Source organism: Hydra vulgaris, chromosome 02 (genome assembly GCF_038396675.1).
Source record: "Hydra vulgaris chromosome 02, alternate assembly HydraT2T_AEP".
Taxonomy (NCBI): Eukaryota; Metazoa; Cnidaria; class Hydrozoa; order Anthoathecata; family Hydridae; genus Hydra; species Hydra vulgaris.
In genome coordinates this window covers 9935806-9956998 of record NC_088921.1, presented here as the reverse complement: position 1 = coordinate 9956998, position 21193 = coordinate 9935806, and the positions used below count along the sequence as shown (strand labels likewise).

Genomic DNA, 21193 nt, shown 5'->3' with positions numbered 1-21193 from the left:
AATTTTTTTTTCTGTCTTTCTTTTTTATTTTATTTTTAACCTTTAAATTTTAACTTTTTTTCAAACTTATTAATTTCACTCTTTTATATAATATTGGAAGATGTAAAACTTTATTGTATTTTTCTGTATTTCACTAAGGGGCTTGACGATAAGACATTTTGACTTCTACTTGCCCCAGTCACCTTGCATTTATATATATTTGTTTAAATTTATAGATAATATTGTAAAATGTGTAAAATGACGAAATAAATAATAATCTTATTATCTTAAATGCTTTCCCGCGGTGCTCCGTGATGAGACCGCAAGGACTTCTGGGAGCACCTAAATAACCTAAAAAATTAGTTATCGCTAATGCCTCTTGAAGTCGGATTTAGTACAATATTGTGTCAGGATGAGTTCTCAAATATCTTCGTGACATTTTTGAATGTTAAATATATAAAGATAATAATAAAGGTTTATTAGTTTATTATTAATAAAAATTAGTTTATTAACAGCATATTGGCCAAAATTATCAAAATAGCCATAAATATTAAAAATTAAAATATCAAAGTATGTTTACAATAGTTATTTTAAACAGACTACTACAATAAAAAGGTGTCTAATATTATTGCAATGTTACACAGACAGCAAGAAAAACATTTTTGGCTAAAATTGAATATTTAAAAGTACCAGATTTTGATATATTTTAGCTAAGTATTATATATCCCTTTAGTAGCAAAAAATATTTAAGTTAATTCTATTTTGAGTTTATGTTAAAATTTGACAAGTAAATCAATAAAAAACAAAAAAATTTATCTGATATTCACAATACAAAATATTCTAAATTGAAAACACACGATGTTATCACCACTTTTGACTGAGTCACTGGAATAGGACAAAAACATTTTTGGCAAATAAAATTTATTTAACTATGATAAAAACTTCTTTAAAAAAAAAGTAATTTATTACATTCTCGTTGGTTGAAGCAATAGGCAAAGAAATTACCAAAGAAAAAAAAATTTGATAACATTTACAGGTTTTATTTATGAAGTCGTTTTAAAAGATGGCAAACTGACATTTGCTACAGTTGATATGCCATTTTGTTTAACTTCCAGTTCAATTTAAGTATACGCTGCAAAATGTTTGACATTCTTTCAAAAATTTATGGGCTTGTGAGACGAAACCCATTAAAAACTCAGGTTTATCATTAAAGCACTTCATTTTTCCAAATGAAAGATTTCCGTAACAGTCAATTTGGCTCAGCTACAATTTTAAATAAATTTTCGAAGCGCCGTATTTTAACAACTTGTAACCTCTTGTTTAATTATTTTTCTTTTTCGCATGAAAAAAGAAATTTATGTAACAAATAAAAAGAGAAAGAAATACTGACCTGACTTTATCAATTGCTTCACTTCAATAGCCTAGATCTGCTCCTGAAGGTGTTAACATTTTAAAATTAATACTTATTTATTAATTTACAATTAAGTGAACAACGTTATTTGTTACCTTTTAACAACTATGCTGCATAATAATAATAATAATAATAATAATAATAATAATAATAATATTAATAATTATAATATATAAAATAATTGATGATTTTACCATTACTAATATTTTAAAATAAAATTATTTATATTTTTTTAATTCAATCTTTTAAACATGTTAAAAATATAAAACTAAAATACTATTAAAAATAATTCGTATTATTAAAAACAATTCGTATATTTTAAAACATATTTAATTATAAAATAATAAATTAAATATTTCATTTATTACTTTATAATTATTGTTTATATTTTTCTTAAGATATTAAACATTTTTCTGTGTTATAAAGTTTTTTAATTCATCGAGGTTATAAACTTTTCCACGGTATCTGATAGTCAACTTCTTGACATTCAAACAATAAATCCATTCATAAATCTCTCCAATGAAATCGATGTCGTCGTGAAGTGAAAGACCTAATTCTTCACAAAGTTTAATCCACGGAAGAAAATTTTCTTCAAAATCTTTTTTCGTTATTAAATCGCGTGAGATGATTATCCACAACACTTCAATATGATCTTTCGGTTCCCATCCTTCGAATTTAATTGGACGATGAAAATTGACATTGCGAACATTTGCTGAACATTGAATTACAAGATTTTTTTCTTCATCACTTAAAATATTTTTACTAACTTTTAACTCCGATAACTTTCTTCCAGATTTAATGAAATGATTTACGAAATAATTTTCACAAGAAGTTTTGTAAGAAGTTTTTCCATCGTGAATCGAAATCCTCCACCACTCATGTTGATCGACGATAAACTTTATTTCATCAGTAAATGATGATTGACTTTCATAAAAACATTCAATGAATAAATTCTCGTGATAAGCTTCAAGTTGATAATTGTTTTTCGAAACACTTAGACGATATAATTTCAGTAGACGATCTGAAGAAAAAACAAATATAGAATAACAAATAAAAGTTAGAATAATAATCGAAATTATAAAATTCTATATATTATAATATTCAATATATTATTACATTAATTAATATTAAATTATAATCAAAGCTATATATTATTATGACATTTTATCATACACATATTAAACATTTTATTTAAAAATAATTTTTATTTATCACATTTTTAAAACAAAATAGATATATTTTATTATAAATGTAACATGCTTAAAATAATATATAACAAATCAATTTAAATAAACAAAAAAAAAGCACTTTGTTATTCATTTCAAACAAACGTAGAAATTTTTTTAAATTTACAAAAATAACATCGTACAGTTGTTTTAATAATACACAAGAAAATTGTTCTTCATTCAAACATAGATTTTAAATAAAAGTTTGTAAATCGAATTAGTAAAAAAAAAAAAAAAATTAAATTTAGAAATATAAAATCGAAAATCTCCTTCGTTTATCTTTTTTTGTGAGTGAGGAGTTTAAATAATCGATTTCGACGTTGATTTGAGAATAAAAAAAAAATAATATAAAAATTTATAATATAAAATATAATCCGTTTATAACTTGTACATTTTATAATATAAAATATATTACGTGACGCATTTTAATTAGAATAAACAATACAATTTCACAGAGAAATAAGAAATATTTATAAAAAGAAATAAGAACAGTTCATGAATAACAAAAGATAATAAAACTTATTGAAAAATAATAGTCAGAATCATAGTTTAAAAAAATTTGCTACTAGGGCTGTTAAAGCATCGCAAAACATTTGCTACCAGGGTTGTTAAAGCATCGCTATCAGGGTTGTTAAAGCATCGCTATCAGGGTTGTTAAAGCATAACTACCAGGGTTGTTGAAGCATAGCTACCAGGGTTGTTGAAGCATAGCTACCAGGGTTGTTGAAGCATAGCTACCAGGGTTGTTGAAGCATAACTACCAGGGTTGTTAAAGCAGGGTTGTTAAAGAATCGCTACCAGGGTTGTTAAACAATAGCTACCAGAGTTGGCATCAAATACATTTGATCAAATACGTTAATTCTAGATTTTCAAATAAAAATTCAAATAAAAGTATATATAAATGGCATTTTCCAAACCAAACCCAAATAATCATATATCAAGCTAAAAAAATACCAATAACTTTTCAAGGCAATGCAGATAAAATGGTATACTAAATAGAAGTGAACAATTAATCACTTAAAAATTTTTAAATCAATATAATGTTAAATAATGAAAAAAAAAACGAACAACAAATCTTTTGGTTTCTACTAAAATAATGTTTTTTGCTAATAAAATGGGAAAACTTTTGTTTTAGAAACATTTAAAAAACAAATATTAAAAGTCGTTAAAATCTTTATTTCACACAATCATTTTATAAATATATTTTTTTACTTTATATATTTGATATTTCTCTGTATTCTTTTTAAGCTAAATTAAACATACGTTGTAAGCAGAACAAAAAACAAAAAAAATTATATATTTATAATTACAGGAATTATATTATTATTGGGGTAAATATTGGACGATTAAAATATGAACCGACTGTTTATTAACATAAAAAAAAAAGTGCGAAATCGTGGGAATATATAGTAATTAAATAGATTGAAAAGAAAGTAAATTAAAATTACAATCGATTAAGATCTCAAATTGTTGAAAAATCAGTAGGGCAAGCTTGATTTTGATATTTATAATTAATGAAAAAAGCTGTAAAGTAAAATCAAAGTTGTATCCAACGTGATATCTAACGTTTTGTTTATTCTAGTATATTTATAAAATAATTTAATATATCAAAAAATAATATGATTTACAAAAAATTGTTTTAAGTAATGGTTATGTAACGATTTGAATTTTTTTTCGAAACAAGAATTTTTAAATTAAAAAACTGATTACGACAATTAAAACTGAAGTAAAATTACAACTTAGTTTAAAAAGTTTAGCTATCAGTGTTAATTTCAATAAACGATGGTGACAAAATGATTCCTTAAAACGTTTTAAGACAAAAAACCAAATTGTGAGATTTTAAATATTAAAAACTCGATCATCGACCTTCAAAAAAAAAAACAACAGAAAATTCGAACAAAATTATAATTAAATTGTAAACAACCGTATTGCTAATAGTTCAACCTATCGTAACTATCGCAACATTTTTTATAAAATGAAAATCCAGTGAATTGCGAACAATAGTAAATTTTCGAGATTTTTTTGATCGCATTTTATAAATTGACTATAAATCAAGTTTAAAGCTTCAAAATGTGTTGAATTTTAATTTAAACTGTGCTAGAGAATATAAGCAAATAAGTTTCTGTATAAAATATTATATAGAAAAAATAAACATTAAAACAAAAAAATAATTGCGGTTTTCGTTTATATTATCTTTTTTTGACATCATTAACGTAGTTTAAATCACTTGAAGAAAAGTGAAATACTAAGTGGACTACTAAAAAAAAAATAAACTTGTATATTATTATTAGTTTACCAAGATAATACCTATTAAGAAACGAAATGAAATAAAAAATAACTCACATAACAAATTAAAAAACAATATATTTTCCTATAAAACAAGACTTGAAAATTTAAAAAACACTGCTTGCTATAAACTGGTAAAAAATATTGCTTGCTATAAACTGCTTTAACTCTGATTAAAACTTAAAATCGCTATTAAAAAATGTTTTAATATTACTAATATGCAATCTGCTTTCAAACTGATATATATTTTTTTGTTGATTATCTTTGATTATTGTTAACTATAATTATTGATGACAATTTTAGCACATTTTTAGTTTAGTGAAAAACACTTATCATAAAGTTAAGAAGCTTTTAAAACAATCATCCTAAAATGTCAAATAAATTTACAAAAATAAATTTTGCAAGTGATTTGCATTAAATTGCAAAATGATAAATTTGATAAATAACTCAATATTTATTTTAAAATCAGTTTTTGTTTTTCTTTTGTTTTAAAAACAATTTACTTGACGTTAATCAAGTTTTAGTAGTTGTCTAAAAATTATTAAATATAAATTATATACATGATAACATAAAACAAGAAAAATTTAGAAATGACAGAATTACTGTACTTACCCCCAAAAGAAAATTGCAGTGACAGAAATATCTTTTTTTTCAGAAACATAAGGTAAAAATTTATATATTTATCATATCTTATTAAGCAGCTTTATGTTTCTATACAATGATCCATATTAATGCGTATTAGAACTTACCTAAATTAGAATACAAAAGTTTTTCAAAGCAATTTTTCGAAGGATTCAAGTTAACAAGAAATTTTAATAAACTATTTTGGCATTTATTAGATAATCCAAAAATCATCGATAAACAACTCTCCAGCTTTTTAGTGGCTATAATCTCTTCAATACTTAAACAATTATATGCATATACAGATGCACAAAACTCCATAATTGTTAAGTGTGCAAATTGATAATAACATCCCAGATTTGTTTCGATCTTTTCTATAAATCCAAAAAGATTACTTTCATTGTTATCAAAATCAACGATAAAAGTTTGAATTTCTTCTTCTGAAAAAATTACTTTATTTTCAACAAACAACTTATATGCAATTTTACAAATATTTAAAATATATTTTTTATTGGAATCCTCTTTAATTATCTCATTGATCAACTTATTCATTTTTATGATGTGATTTTGAAAAAAGTATAAAAAAATACTTGCATATAAATTTGTCATTGTTAAGAAAGAAATTTTATTTATTTCTTTTGAATCACAAATAATTTTACACATGGAACATAAATAAAACGGAACAGATGCCATGGCTTTTGCAATTGGAGAGCTGTTTAAAGTTTCTTTCACAACATCTTTTTTTTCATCACTAACTTTTTTTTCTATATAATTATGTATTCCTTTTTGGTTAAACCCCATTATTTGAATGGTTAACTTATTTCGATGCTCTGTAGATATACTTTGGTATTGATCAATTGCATAAACTCTACCAGCAACTACATATTTGTATTTTTGAATTTCTGTTAAAGCATTAACGATTGGATTGTTACAACTTAAACTGCGATTTATCAATTCATTTAGAAATTTAAACTCATCTAATCCATCAATTATAAACAGTGCAGGATGATTACTAATTTTGAAATCATTTATAATATCTTTGTAAAAAACATTAAGTAATTCACTAATATTTGAAATATTTGGATATTGATTAAGCCTTCTGCATTCCAAATAAAACACAAGTTCAACATTTCTCCAAATTAAATCGCATGACCAATCAAGCAAACATTTTTGAAGCAGCCATGTTTTTCCAATACCAGCTATTCCAGATATTAATACTGCAGATTTTTCTTTCATAAAAATTTCACTATATGAAATGGGTATATAGTTTGTTTGCCTTTCAAGAAATTTTTTTCGTTCAAAACTAAAAACAACATCCATTTGAGTATTAACTGCATCAACGATACATAGATCAACAAAGTTATCCATTAGATCAACATTTGCAGGTGCTTTTAATGGTGGTTGAATTTCATTTACTTTTCCATAATTTTCACGATAATAATTTTTCAGCGCTGTGCATATCTCTGATGTATCTAAATATAAATAATTCATCATCACATCATCATCATCTTAAATATTTTAGTATGCACAATTATCATAGATTCGTATTCAGAAACTATAAATTACAAATTTAACTTTTTATTTCTAAAATTTGAATTTACAATATATTTGAATTCTTAACCAAGTTATTATTTAGATTTTCGTTTTGTTTTTTTGAGTAATGAGTTTCTTATTACATTTTGTGATTAATTGAGTAAAAAATAATGGTGTGTTTTCGATTTCTTTTTTAAATAATTTTTCATCCATATACCTCTTACCACTCATTATTACACTAACCATATGTTTGAATCTTGTGATTTAATTCATTATTACACCAACTATATGTTTGAATGTTATGATTTTATATACTATTACACCAACCATATTTTTAAATATTGTGATTTTATTTATTATTACACCAACCATATGTTTGCATGTTGTGATTTTATTTATTATTACACCAACCATATGTTTGCATGTTGCGATTTTATTTATTATTACACCAACCATATGTTTAAATGTTGAAGTTTTAGAGAACTTTAAAGAAAAATAGTCAACATAAAGAGGTTTCCCTTTCTCATAATCATTGTTAATTTTAAACAATAATTATATTTTTTAACACAAAACTTGCTATCAGTATCTGGTGAATTTGAAGGAACTAATAGAAAAAAAAAGTTATTAATTCTAACTAACTAAACTAATTAAACATTAATAAAATTATTATTTCTGAAAAAATTCTCATTTAAGTTTATTTATTATCTTCTTATCTAACATATTTATTTAAAGGTATGGTTAATTTATTTAAAGGAAAGGTTAAGGAATCTCATTCTCAAAGTTGGATATGAGATTCCTTAACTTTAAAAGTACATATCTGCTTTAAGCCTTTAAACAAGAATGTTTTTAAATTTGCATAACTTTGTGGTAAATTTTTAAAATTAAATTTTAATCTGATCACATATTGACAATTTGAACACCAATCCAGCAATTTCCAGAAAGGAATGACTAATCAGCTAATGACTGTTAAGTAAATACTAAATTGACATAGAAATTGAAATTGCAAACTGTAGTAAGAAATAAAAGTTATATAAAGCAGTCCAAGTCTTTCTTAATTCAACCAAACATTTGACCTGTTTTGTTAGAAGAAATAAAAACTTGATTTTTATACTTTAGATTTGTACTAAAGAACACTTCTCATTCTGTATCTGACTCTTTCAACTGTTTTTATAATATGAAAAACTCTTTGTTGTTATGGCCATAATGCACAACTACACACTGTGATATGTTATATTGCAGAAGTTAAGATAAAGTTAAGACCTGATTTAAGTAATTTGATTAAGTAGGGTATAGTTTTGAGAATAGTTATAAAAGCATTTTTGTATCATCGACATACAGATTGGTATTCATACAGTTTGGTATTTAGCAATTTTCTTGTTGGGTCATTGACAATAATATTCTGAAAAATAATTTATTCTACCTTCTTGATACTATTATTAAAATATACTCTTAAATTTATTATTGTCATCAAATTATTAAAATATTATTATTAAAGTAAACTTCATAAACTTTTTAATGTTATTATTGCTATTGAAGATTTTTCATAAAGAAGCTTAGTCACATTTTACATGTTTTGAGAAGAAAAAAAATTTTCAAGCAAAGTTTTAAATCACAATTTATTTTCTACATGTTTATTTTTTAAATAACTTACTATAAATAGTCTATATATATAAATATATGTTTTGTCCATATGCTTACTATAGATAGAATAAGGTAAGGTACTTTGACATGTGGGTAACATTGACATGTATTAGATTAAATGTTTTTACCAGTCACTTGTTAATTATTGTTTAAACTAATTTAACAGATGTTGAAACCAAATGTTCATTTAAAAGATGTAAAATGAATAAATATAACTATTCTTGTCCACATAATAGCAAGTGTAAACAACAACGCAATACGGAGGGTATAATTTTTTTACATGTGTTTCTATGATGTTGTTTCAAAATACTAAGGATTTTAAATTTTTTTGTAGCATTTTTATTTTTAAACCTATATTTCAGTTTTGAGATAACATTGACAGAAATGCTTAAGTCATCCCATGGGCCAAGAACCAAGCAATAGTTGGCAGAATGTCTTACATCTGATGAATCTTTCACAGTTACATGAAATGGAATCAAACAAACTCTAAATTAAATGAGTAATTCTTAAAAAAAAGAAAAGGAATGTACCAATACATCAAATGTCAATAGATCTAAAAACCGACACTTGTAAAAGGTTAAAATCCACACCTAACAATGTTGCTTAGTGTTAGTAAGAACAAAACATCAAAACCTGCAAATGTAAAAATTTCCTTGTTGTTTTTGAAATTAAACACTTAAAAATTTGTAACGAAGAAATCCAACAAAAATTACAGCACTGCAGGATTTCGCCACAATCAGTTATTGAGTCATTAATGTGATGTAGAATTCAATAATTTAATTTTTAGAGGAAAAAATTTTAAACATAAATTAACATACTTTTTTACATTAGTAAGTAGGCACTATTAGAACTGAAGCTAATAGATATCTTTCAAAAAATAATATAACATTACATTATCATTACAATTTTACTACTATATATTAAAAATGTTTTGTCTATTTTGTTTGTCAATATTCCAATCATAATGTTACCCCTCATGATTGAACTTTAACATTTAAAGTAATTAACATACTACTGTAAATTTTACCCATATAGGGGTAACATTAACAGTTGAACCTAAAAAACAAAATTATTATCTATCAAAAATATTAGATAACTGATTAAATTCTTCATCAGTTTATGGCAGCATTATCATTGTTAAACACATAAAAATATTGCATAACAAATTTAGTTTGTCACAACTAACAAAAATATTTTATAAAGATGTGTCAATGTTACCCCACTTTACCTTACACCTAAAATTCTTGTATTCCAGTAGAAAACATCTAGCATTAATTATAGAAATTAATTAAAAAAATATTTTTTAATCAAGTTATGCGTTAAATTTACAATAGAAGCTTGACTTTTAATTAATAACTTTTATTTGATTTGGATTTAAAGAAACAAGATAAAATATTGATGACATAATTGATTATATATGATGTTACAGTTAATATCATTTTGAAAAGAGATCTTTAAGTTCTCTATTTTTGAAATATATGTAGTTTAACATAATAAGTCTTTAAAACATTTCTTTCTGTCTATAAGAACTAACTGATTGGATTTAAACTGATATTGGTCAGATTAGCTGACCCCAAGTTTATTTTCTCCCAACAACAAATATATATTATTAAAAATAATAGTAATCAAAATTCCTATTTTTGATTTAATTATTCTTTTGGCTTGCATTGTAGCATGATCTATCCTAAAACCATATTCTTTGAAAAAAAGTTAAAATGCACTAAACCCATTTGGTCCTTTGATGCCTCGCAGTATTTTATTTTTTTCGTACTTATTAGTTGTAGTGTTTTCAGTAAATGGTTGAGTTGTTCGACTCCTATTAATATTCTGCATAATTCTCCAAACATATATAGTGTCCAATGTCTCAACCATTTTTACAATCGCAAGTAGAATCGCAAACTCTTTTAACTCAAAAAATTGTTAAATAATTTATAACTAGTAGGCTGCATTCAACCTCCAATGTTGCAATCCAGTATTTCACAACTTCATCTCTTAAATCGGCTGTGTCTTTAAAAACCTTTTTAATAAACTTCTCAAACACTTTTAACACAAAAAGTTTTTTTAAATCGTAAGAAAAAAAAAATATATATATATATATATATATACATATATATATATATATATATATATATATATATATATATATATATATATATATATATATATATATATATATATATATATATATATATATATATATATATATATACTTGCTGAACACACACACACACACACACATATATACTAACATCCATAATTATTTAAATGGTTGTACTTTTCGAAATAAGATATCTAAGCTTTACTTACTATTGGGAGAGAAAATTAAAGCAAAGTCTAACAGAATTATATGTTATATTCGTATTTATTAGATTTATAAAAAAATCAATATTAGATCCCATTAGATTAGTTTATAATTTACTTGCTTTTTAATCACCTTTAGCGACAATAACAACATACATATTCTTGAACAATAACAACTAATCCAATTTGTCAAAGTCAATTGTATGCCACTAAATAATAAATTTTTTCCACATCTTATGCATCATTAGACATTAGTTTTTGACATTACTTTTAATTCCTCACATAAAAAGGAGAGCGAGTTTGTGATTAGGGAGGACAAATCATTCTATTCAAAATTTGATTGTTTTCGGACTCAGTCAAATAACGAATATATTTTTTTGAAAAATATGTTTTAAATTCAAGTCATTTTCTTCTGAATATATAAATATCTTCCCATTAACCTATCTTTCTGAAGGTGTAACATGGTTTTTTAGGTGTACAAATAAACTATTGTTAGTAATTTCTCTATTTTTACAATGTCACTAGTGGCATTCCAACCAAAACAGCCTCACACATTAACATTAAATCCACCATGTTTTACAGTTGATAATTCACTTTATTTTATCATACATTCAACGGTTTTTTATTTCAGATAAGCAATCTTATATTGAAACCAAAGATTTAAAACTTTAACACATCGGTCCATGTTTACAATTATTAATGGTCCATTTTTTTTTTGTAATTTTGCCCACTTAAGCTTTTTTATTATTCTTATAATTTTTATCAAAGCATTTTAATCAAAATACTTTTAAATTATTAAATACCCAGCAAACACTGGACGTACATATAATGTATGTTCAGTTTACATCCTGAACATCCTAGACCTTCTTGAAACTAAAACATTATTTTTGATCAGCGTGGAATATTCATAAGACATCTGAACTACATTCAGAAGTAAGCCTTATTATAAAGAAACACAGATCAAACAAATATGTAAACTAAAATTAAAGTCACGCTTTTTTTTGCACCGGTTGGGAACATTTGGTTTTATGGTTAACTTTTCATAGATATTTTATTTGATGGTGGTTAAATGCGTTTGCCATTTTATATATAATCTAAAAATAACATTGAAATCTAAATTAAAATAACTTTCATACAGTTGTTTGGAATAGATTAGATTGTATGTTATTAATTTAATTATTATGATCTTGATAGACTATTTCTTAAATTTTTCTTAACAATTTAATTTATATATAGTTTTAGTATATATGAAATAGATAAATTTTAAAAAAATTTAGACTATTTTTTTATATAGATAATTATATCAAAAACCGTTTTTATAGTTTTTGATAAAATAAAAAGTCTAAATAAACTAAAAACAAAAAATTTTACCCAAAATTTGTAAAAAGCTTAAATAAACAATTTTGCTGAATAAAAATACTATTAGTAATCAATAATTTTTACAAATTTTATTGGTATTGCAACAGTTATTACCAAAAAAAAGTTTTTTTTACATTTATTATTTTCATAAGGATTTTTTTATAGTAAAATATACATTAAGAATACTATCTATATTGTCATTGTATATACAATCACAATATACATTGTTAAACATATACACGAAGATAATTGTGTATACAAATACATTGTATAAAAAAGAAGACAAAAATTGTTATACAACTTTTATTGTTATAAAAGACAATAATATTGTCATAGTATATTCTATGACAACAAAAGTATAACTTATTCAATATGTCAATGCACAGTATATTCTAAGACAACAAGACATATGGCTTAATAATTAGAATTCAAAAAGAATAACATAAGTCAAATTCTATATTTAAAAAATATAATTTTTCATCTGCCCCAACCCAAACCTGTAGTTGATGCATGAGTACCTTTGTGCATGCTCTACCTATTTATATATATATATATATATATACACATGTACTATGTGGTCAATTCCACGAAAATTTTTTTTTTGGTAATAAATTCAACCTCTTATATATTTTAATTCGAATTCAATTCGATTCGAAAGTACGCTGCACTGATATTGAAATTTAGTATTTAAATAGTAATAATTTATAGTGTGTGACAGAACACAGAACAGAAATGAAACATACATTTTATATTAATTAACCAATCATATTGCAGTTTTACAATGTAAACAAAATACTAAGCAACACAGACTAGACTCTAGAGTCAAATAAAAGTGAATGAAATCAAATGAGACTAGTATCATACAATACAATTACAATGTGTAATAATTCAAGTTAAAAAAAATCAAGTCAAGTACTTGCAATGCAGTGCATAGAATAAAGACTAGGACTAGTATTATATTTACAGTTATAGTTTAACAGATAATACAATACAAGTAAAAGTACAATGCTATAATGAATGCAAATGCTATACAGTTATGTAAAGAGTAGTACATGCATAGGCAATTGTTCCAGAAAGTCGGAGACCTTAATCTACAGTGTACTGTACTGACTGTGGCTGGCAGGGCAGTCTGGCTTCGGTACGCTACTGCTATGTGCTATACTACAAATTTTCGTGAATAAAAGTTAGTTCAGCCACATGCTCAGAGAGTAGATTACATTGCCTTCTTGTAACAATGTTACCAGACGTCGAGTTCAATCTCTCCGAATTTACAGAAGTTGCTGGAATAGCCAATAGTGCCCTCGCTATTCTTGAGAGTTTCGGCAGACGGTGATGATTAACTTTCCACCAATCAAGGACATTGGTGTTCCTTCCAATAGGAGGTTCAATCATATACATTCTGACCTCCTCTTGCACAGAAGCTGCATCATCAACTGGCAGCATCCTATTCGCAGTTGCTGTTGTAAGCATGCTGTCGAAGTCATCCCATAAACTACTTGGCTTGGAGGCTGCAGCTGATGTCCGACCAGGACCTGAACCAGGATCAGCACTTCCAAAAGCAGGAGCGGGAGCACCAGCACTAGCAGATGTTCCTGCAAAGTATAATATAAATAGATGTAAAACAAAAATAGCAAACAGAAATGAAAACCTATGCATTATTGTTTTATTATTCATTTGTAATTAAATTAAACCACAATGCAGTAAATCTGAAAGTTAAATTTGAACTGCAGGCCATTACCATTACCATCAAGTTTTAATCTGTGTTAATCACGTAACATAAAACGTAATTGAATTGTACCTTGAACTAAGTTCGTGTCATGATCGCGCAAGGCACAATGTCTACCTCCACCAACACTAGTACCGCCACGAGATCAGAATTCCTTAGAGTACTGATGAAGACTGTTTACAACAGTAGCCTGCTGTTGTTCAGAGAAAATGGATTTGTAGCGTGGATCAAGAAATATACATGCTGCATCAGGCAAAGCTGATATGAATTGCGGAAATCGTCGGTCTAGTTTTAACTTTAATTTTCGAGCAATAAGTACACCACAACCCTTATGTGAAGGATCATTGATGAATCACTGCAATTGCTGATTCAAGCCATGCAAAGCCGGAATTTTCATAGACAACGTTGGGTAGTTCTTGCCACATAATTCTCTACTTGCTTGTTCAAATGGAGCAAGAATTGTGTGATAGCCTTCAGCAAGCTTCCAGTCTGCATTAGTCAAGTTATCAATTTTTTCACTTATTGCTAGCTCTGCAGATATAGCATCTTTTTCTTCGCATAATCTCTTCAGCATAAAGTAATCCGAGTTCCACCTAGCAGCAACATTGATTATCAGTTCTCGTTCTACCTTTCCTAATTGCTCTGCTCTCTGTGCAAATTCTGTGTAGCCTGGCAGCTATGTGACACAATACGACGGCTTTTGTAAAGGACAGTCTGCATTCCATCAATTTCACTCATGGCATCATTGATGGGTAATTGTAAAGTGTGATCAAAACAAGAAAGATCATAAAATGATTGTGAGAGATTCATGGTGCTTTTCATATTACTGCCATTATCACGCAACGCATAAATTGGAACAGCCCGAGGATGCTCCCAATTATCAAAAGTCTTGTCTAAAGATTCAAGAATGCTTTCGCAGGTATATTCTCCTGGAAACGGCTTGTTTTCTAATGCAAATGTCTTTAGCTCAAATTCAGGGCTTACATATGACAGACAGAAAGAAATAAATGGATCTTACGCCCTCGAAGTCCACAGGTCAGTCGTGAATGAATATTAAGGAATATCTTCAAAATCTCGATATATTTCATTAGCAGTTTTCTGTTTTACACAACAATAAAACTCAGGTACAACTGATCTTGAAAACGTAGTTCTGCTTGGCACCAGATATTGTGGTTCCATTAATTTCATCAGTTCTTTGAATCCTCTGCCTTCTACAAAGTCGTATTGCAACATGTCTAGAGCAAGCATGCGACCAACCGAATTCGTCATAGCGATGGCATTTGGATGACTTGATGACCAATGTGCTTTCTTAATAAAAAGGTCATCAACTTTACTTTGCTTCTTATTTTCATTTTTCAGTTCTTGTTCTGCAAGTTTTCTTTTACGATTCTCTTCATTTCTTGCTACACACTCTTTATGCGCTTTCGGATGAGCAGCATGTAGATGAGCATAAAGACCTGTTGTTGCTCCAGTTGGATACTGAACAGGTAACTTGCATGTTCCTATTTTGCAAATGCCTAAAATTCTATTGCCATTCGTTTTTTGTCTACTAAAAAATTCCCAGACAATACTTCGACAATTACCATCGTTACTATCCGCCATTGTGGAACTGTATAACTTTTTTCTTTCACTTTTAAACGATAAAATTCGATTAATTTGGGGTTCGCTTCGAAACAAAGATACTATACTTCGAAAATTCGAATTGCTCGAAACTAAAAAAAAAGTTTGATTCGAAACAAAACTAAAAGTCAGTTTCGAATTCGCAATCGAAGTTTCGAATTTCGCACATCACTAGTTTTAACCATAAAATGTCAGTTTTAGGTTTATTTTTATTTTAAAGACCAAAAAAATATTTTTTTTTTAGTTATTTGATAGACTGCCTGCCCCAACCAAACCCTCAGTCAATGTCGCAGCACTCCATTGCAAGTCAGGCTATTTTTCAGTTAATGTAGCAGCACTCTGTTGTGACTCAGGCTATTTGTCAGTCGATGTAGCAGCACTGCGTTGTGAGTTAGGCTATAAGATAGTCGATGTAGCAACACTCCCTTGTAGCAGCAGGCTATAAGATAGTCAATGTAGCAACACTCCGCGCATGTTTTAAAAAAAGCTTTTTAGTCATTATTAGTGTGGTTTTTTAAAAAACAATAAAACTTAATGTGCTTCCGCATTAATTTAATTGTTTTAACTTTTCAACGACAACAAAATGTATCTTAATTGTCGAATTGTCAAAGTCGCAAAATTGTTGTTAAAAGAGACATTTTTTTACATAAAAAGTCTCTTTTGACTAAGAGATAACGATATATATATATATATATATATATATATATATATATATACATATATATATATATATATATATATATATATATATATATATATATATATATATATATATATACACACACACACACACACATATTAAGAACATTGAACACTCTATTTTTCAGAATACATTTTAAAATTGTGTATATATATATATATATATATATATATATATATATATATATATATATATATATATATATATATATATATATATATATATATATATATATATATATATATATATATACATTTATACACACACACACCCATATTAAGAACATTGAGCACTCTAATTTTCAGAATACATTTTAAAATTGTGTGTGTGTATATATATATATATATATACACATTCATACTCATCTCGTAGTCGAGATGAGTATGGATATATATATATATATATATATATATATATATATATATATATATATATATATATATATGTATATATATATATATATATATATATATATATATATATATATATATATATATATATACATCCATATTCATCTCATAGTCGAAAGAAACTTTTATGGTGAAAAATCCTCTTTTAACAACAATTTTGCGACTTTGACAATTAAGCTACATTTTATTGCAGTCGAAAAGTTAAAACAATTAAATTAATGTGGAAGTACATTAAGTTTTATCGTTTTTTAAAAAACCGCAATAATAATTACTTGAAATTTTTTTCAACCAATTGTGTTTTTGTTTTTTGTTTTATTAAAACACATTTGAAAAGCATGCGCGGAGAGCTGCTAATTCGACTATCTTATAACCTGCTGCTACAAGGGAGTGTTGCTACATCGACTATCTTATAACCTGCTGCTACAAGGGAGTGCTGCTATATTGACTATTTTATAGCCTGCTGCTGCAAGGAGGTGCCAGTACATCGACTGAGGGTTTGGTTTGGGCAAACACCATTTAATAAAAAAAAAATTTATTAAAGTTTTTAAACTTTTTTTGGTCTGGTTTATAAGTGCTCTTTTTAAAACTACAGTTTATGGAAGAAAATTTTCGACTACCATGCTAAAATATATATATATATATATATATATATATATATATATATATATATATATATACAGCGTTTGTTTAAAAGCGTTAAGTAGCTGGAAATTTACGTACCAAATATGTATGCCTAGAGCAATTTACATGAAGCAACTTTGATATTTTTTTAACTTTTAAATTGCTCTAATAAGCGGTAAGATAAAAGAAGTAATTAAATTTACAAAAAAACCACTTTGACAGTTATGTAAAAAAGTTTGAAAGACAATTATGTTGGATATGTGCGCTATTTTCTAATGAAAAAACTTTAGCTTTATTAAGCTTTTTTTATCAAAATATATAGCATACTATATACTTTGATAAGTAATGACAAATTTTATAAAAAATCATTAATAAAATTGGTTATTGTTATTAGTAACAAAAAACAAGGCAATTTACATATGATTTTGAAAACATAAACTTAGTTAAATCAAGAATAGAGTATAATTTCTACTTAACACTTTTAACGCGTCAATAAGGAAATTTCCTAATGAAGGCACACATTGCAGACTCCATGAAATTTATAACAAGGCACATTTTAATGTCAGTTGTTATTCTTCACTAATGACTATTTATATTTCTATATAAATGACGACAAACTAGGATATATAAAAAGTTTACTTTTCCTATTCTTTACCAAATTTTTAAAATTAGAATACGGATAGTACTTTGAAAAGTAAGAGAGTTACTTTGAAGACTTTTAATAGATGGGAGTTTGTCAAGGATTTTCAAATTGAAACCGTTACAGAAAAAGAAACTACTTATGCAGTTAAAATCATATGTAAATTGAGTGCTCTTCATCGAAGTACTATTTTATAAAGAACTAATGGAGCAGTAAGAGCAGCTGCCTTACGATTTATAAATGGAACGAGTAATATTAAAAAAGATAGCACTAGTAGACATATATCAAGTAGGACTCACCAATATGCTATACAATTGGAAAATGAAGATTTTGACAATAATAAATAAGGAGCCAAAAATGTAAGGGTTTAATTTAAATTGTTGATGTTTTATTTTAATAACTTCTGCTATTTTCAAGCCATTTCAATTTAAAAGCATATAAGTTAATAGCAGGCTGCCGAGAGCGGTCACGCTCTGGGACAGCAACCCTGATTGGCGCCCTTATTTATTAAAATTTTTCTATATTATAGATGAAGGATCTTTTTTTTTTTTAAGGTACCTTCTTTTTATTTGGCGCCCCTTAAAAACTTGTAAAAATTAAAAGTAATTTAATTTTTACAATTTTTTTTTTTAATAATATTTGTTGTAACTTAGTGAATATGAATCCATAAAAAATGATATTGTTTATTTGCGACCTTCTGATACAATTTGTATGTTTAATTTTTTTATTTGCTTCTGAACTTTATTTTTGATTATTAACTGTTATTTCTTTTTTCTTAAATAATACTTTAATTTTAAAATGTTTCACACACTTGTAAATTATGCGCAGTTCCTATAGTCTTTGTAGATGGTACTTTTCATCGCTTAGTAACATGTTACTAATTGACAAAAATGACATAAAAAAAATGTTTTTAATTTATTTTAAATTGTTTTATTTTATTGAAAATTTGTGTGTAAATAATGTTTTAAATAATAAAATGCAAGCAAAATATTTTTTTGAAAAAAAAATTTATATTTAACAATAACAATTGCATAATGTAATCTTTCTAAGGGCCGAAGAAGTCATTTTTTTAAGACCCAGATTTAATTGAAAGACAAATTTAGGCTATTTTAACAGATATTAGCCGCTCCTTAGACCAAACTTATAAGTTCTATCAAACTAGATGTACTGGTTCTATATAAAATGTTAAATGCTATTTCTTATTTATTTTTTCTAATTATTCAATTCTTACAAATTAAATAAACACTACAACTATTTTTATATTTCAGGGTGTGGATATTAAAAATACTTCTTTATGTCAGAAATAAAAATGTTTTAAAGTTAGGTTACCAAACTTGACAATTCTTACAATATATAGAAATGAAAAGATTTGAAATTCGAAATTTATATGCTCAAGTACGTTAGTAAGTACTAACGTAACTTAACAAATAGTTTTTTACTTTTAGTAACTTACTAAAGTAAACAACTATTTGATTTAAATAACTATTTGATTATAAATTGTTCCAGCTGTTATATATTGAAGTAATTAGAAATGTCAATTTTTTTTTATTGAAGTAATTTAGCATTTACGTTTTGCTGTTAAGCAAATTTGGCGGTGTTATTAACTTATTTTCTTTTCAAAAACATAACTAGTAATCGTATTACTGCCATATTCATTATTGTTGATAATGGAGTAAGCACTTAAAAATATTTTAAGTGAAATAGAAATGAGCGTTTTGTTAATAAAAAAAGATTCGCTTCCCGCTAATTTTTTTGTACCATGAAAAAATGTCTTTGCAAGCAAAAAAATAAAATAAATTGATAATAGTTGGTAATCAAATTGATAGAGGTTGAACTCTGTTTAAAAATCATTTTTATATATATCAACAGGTGGATTTTAAGAATTTGTCAAAAAGCTTTTACTTAAATCCATCGTCATGGAAAGAAATACTCATGATAAATTGCTACCGCAATCTGGTAAAAATTGCCTATGAAATGGGGTGCCATCCTACAATGCCTCATTCACATTTTTCTGTTCTGGTAAGATTTAAAACTTTTCTGACATATGAGTGAAATAACATTTTTGCCATTATAATATTTTATTTAACTGTTAGGGTAGAATAGGGTATTATTAGCACCTTAAGCCAAAATCAGAATTTTTTCTAAATTAATTATGCTTAATCCAAAATTTTTTAAATAAACAATTTTTAGGGGTCACTACTTATGATCTATTTAGATATTAAGACACCCAAAATATTTTTCTTAAAAACACAGAGGTTTTAAAAAAGTAGCCTAAGTGTCCATATTACCCAGACCACTTTATAATATGAGCACTTTAAATTAAGTTTAAAAAATAATATTTATTAAGTATAAAAAATAACAACATAACAAATTGAACTAATTTGTGGAATATAATGAATCGTTATTAACAAAATTTATTATATAAATCATTAAAAAATTTTAAGCCATTTTTTATTGAAACAAAACTACTTTTTTTTATGCAAAAAAAAAAACAATAAAAATAGTCTGTTATTTTTTCAACTTTATTAACTCAAACCTTGAAAACGATAAAATTACAAATTTTTTGAATTTTACTTAAAGATATATTGTATTGTTAAAATATTAAAAATTTTTGCTATGTTTTCCTTTTATTCAAAAAGCAATCAAAACCTGCAATTTTAGGACTTTAAACTAGGTAATTTTAATTAAAAACACTGGGTTATTTGAGCACGTTCGTATTACACAAAAATGTTTTTTTATTAAATAAAGTCAAAACTAAATGTTTATTATAAAACTAAATGTTTAATAACGAATGATGATATTTTGCGTAATGTGTAATGATAATATTCTAACAAAATATTGAATAGCTTTTTAATTAGACGAGAGCTGCTATTTACTACATATAACTTTAAGCAAATTATACTGATTCTTGTTTTAACCATATTATTGTCACAGTCCCATATAAAGTTGATTCAAAAATTATAAAGCAACTTTAGCTTCACTGCTTACATCTTAGAAGTTTTTGGTTATGCTCATAATAACGAAGGTGCTCATGTTACCCTAATCTACCATATTTGTTTTATTTTTCTACCTGTATATGCTTACAAGTTCTATTTTTTTAATGGATGCGCTTAACATTT

General features: G+C 25.9%; 2 protein-coding genes across 2 annotated transcripts in view; one reads left to right on the top strand and one right to left on the bottom strand.

The window, feature by feature from the left end:
• LOC136076723 (usherin-like) overlaps window positions 1-21193 on the top strand; it is a 765758-nt gene that overhangs the window by 223868 nt on the left and 520697 nt on the right. The window lies entirely within an intron of this gene.
• On the bottom strand, window positions 1665-15685 carry LOC136075821 (uncharacterized). Its single transcript, XM_065789259.1, has 6 exons — window positions 15191-15685; window positions 14795-15043; window positions 14519-14732; window positions 13575-13949; window positions 5652-7031; window positions 1665-2411 (listed from the first exon to the last, which is right to left on the bottom strand). Exons 1-6 carry the CDS (start codon window positions 15683-15685, stop codon window positions 1792-1794), a joined length of 3333 nt encoding a protein of 1110 aa, XP_065645331.1. The 3' UTR covers window positions 1665-1791.

Excerpts from the sequence above, each read along its gene's own strand:
- LOC136075821 (XM_065789259.1), bottom strand. The coding sequence starts at position 15,685 with ATGGCGGATAGTAACGATGGTAATTGTCGAAGTATTGTCTGGGAATTT. Across the intron at positions 14,733-14,794 it reads AAATTGATGGAATGCAGACT|AGAGCAGAGCAATTAGGAAA; the intron begins GTCCTTTACAAA and ends GAATTTGCACAG. Across the intron at positions 7,032-13,574 it reads CATTGTTACAAGAAGGCAAT|ATGATGATGATGTGATGATG; the intron begins GTAATCTACTCT and ends AAAATATTTAAG.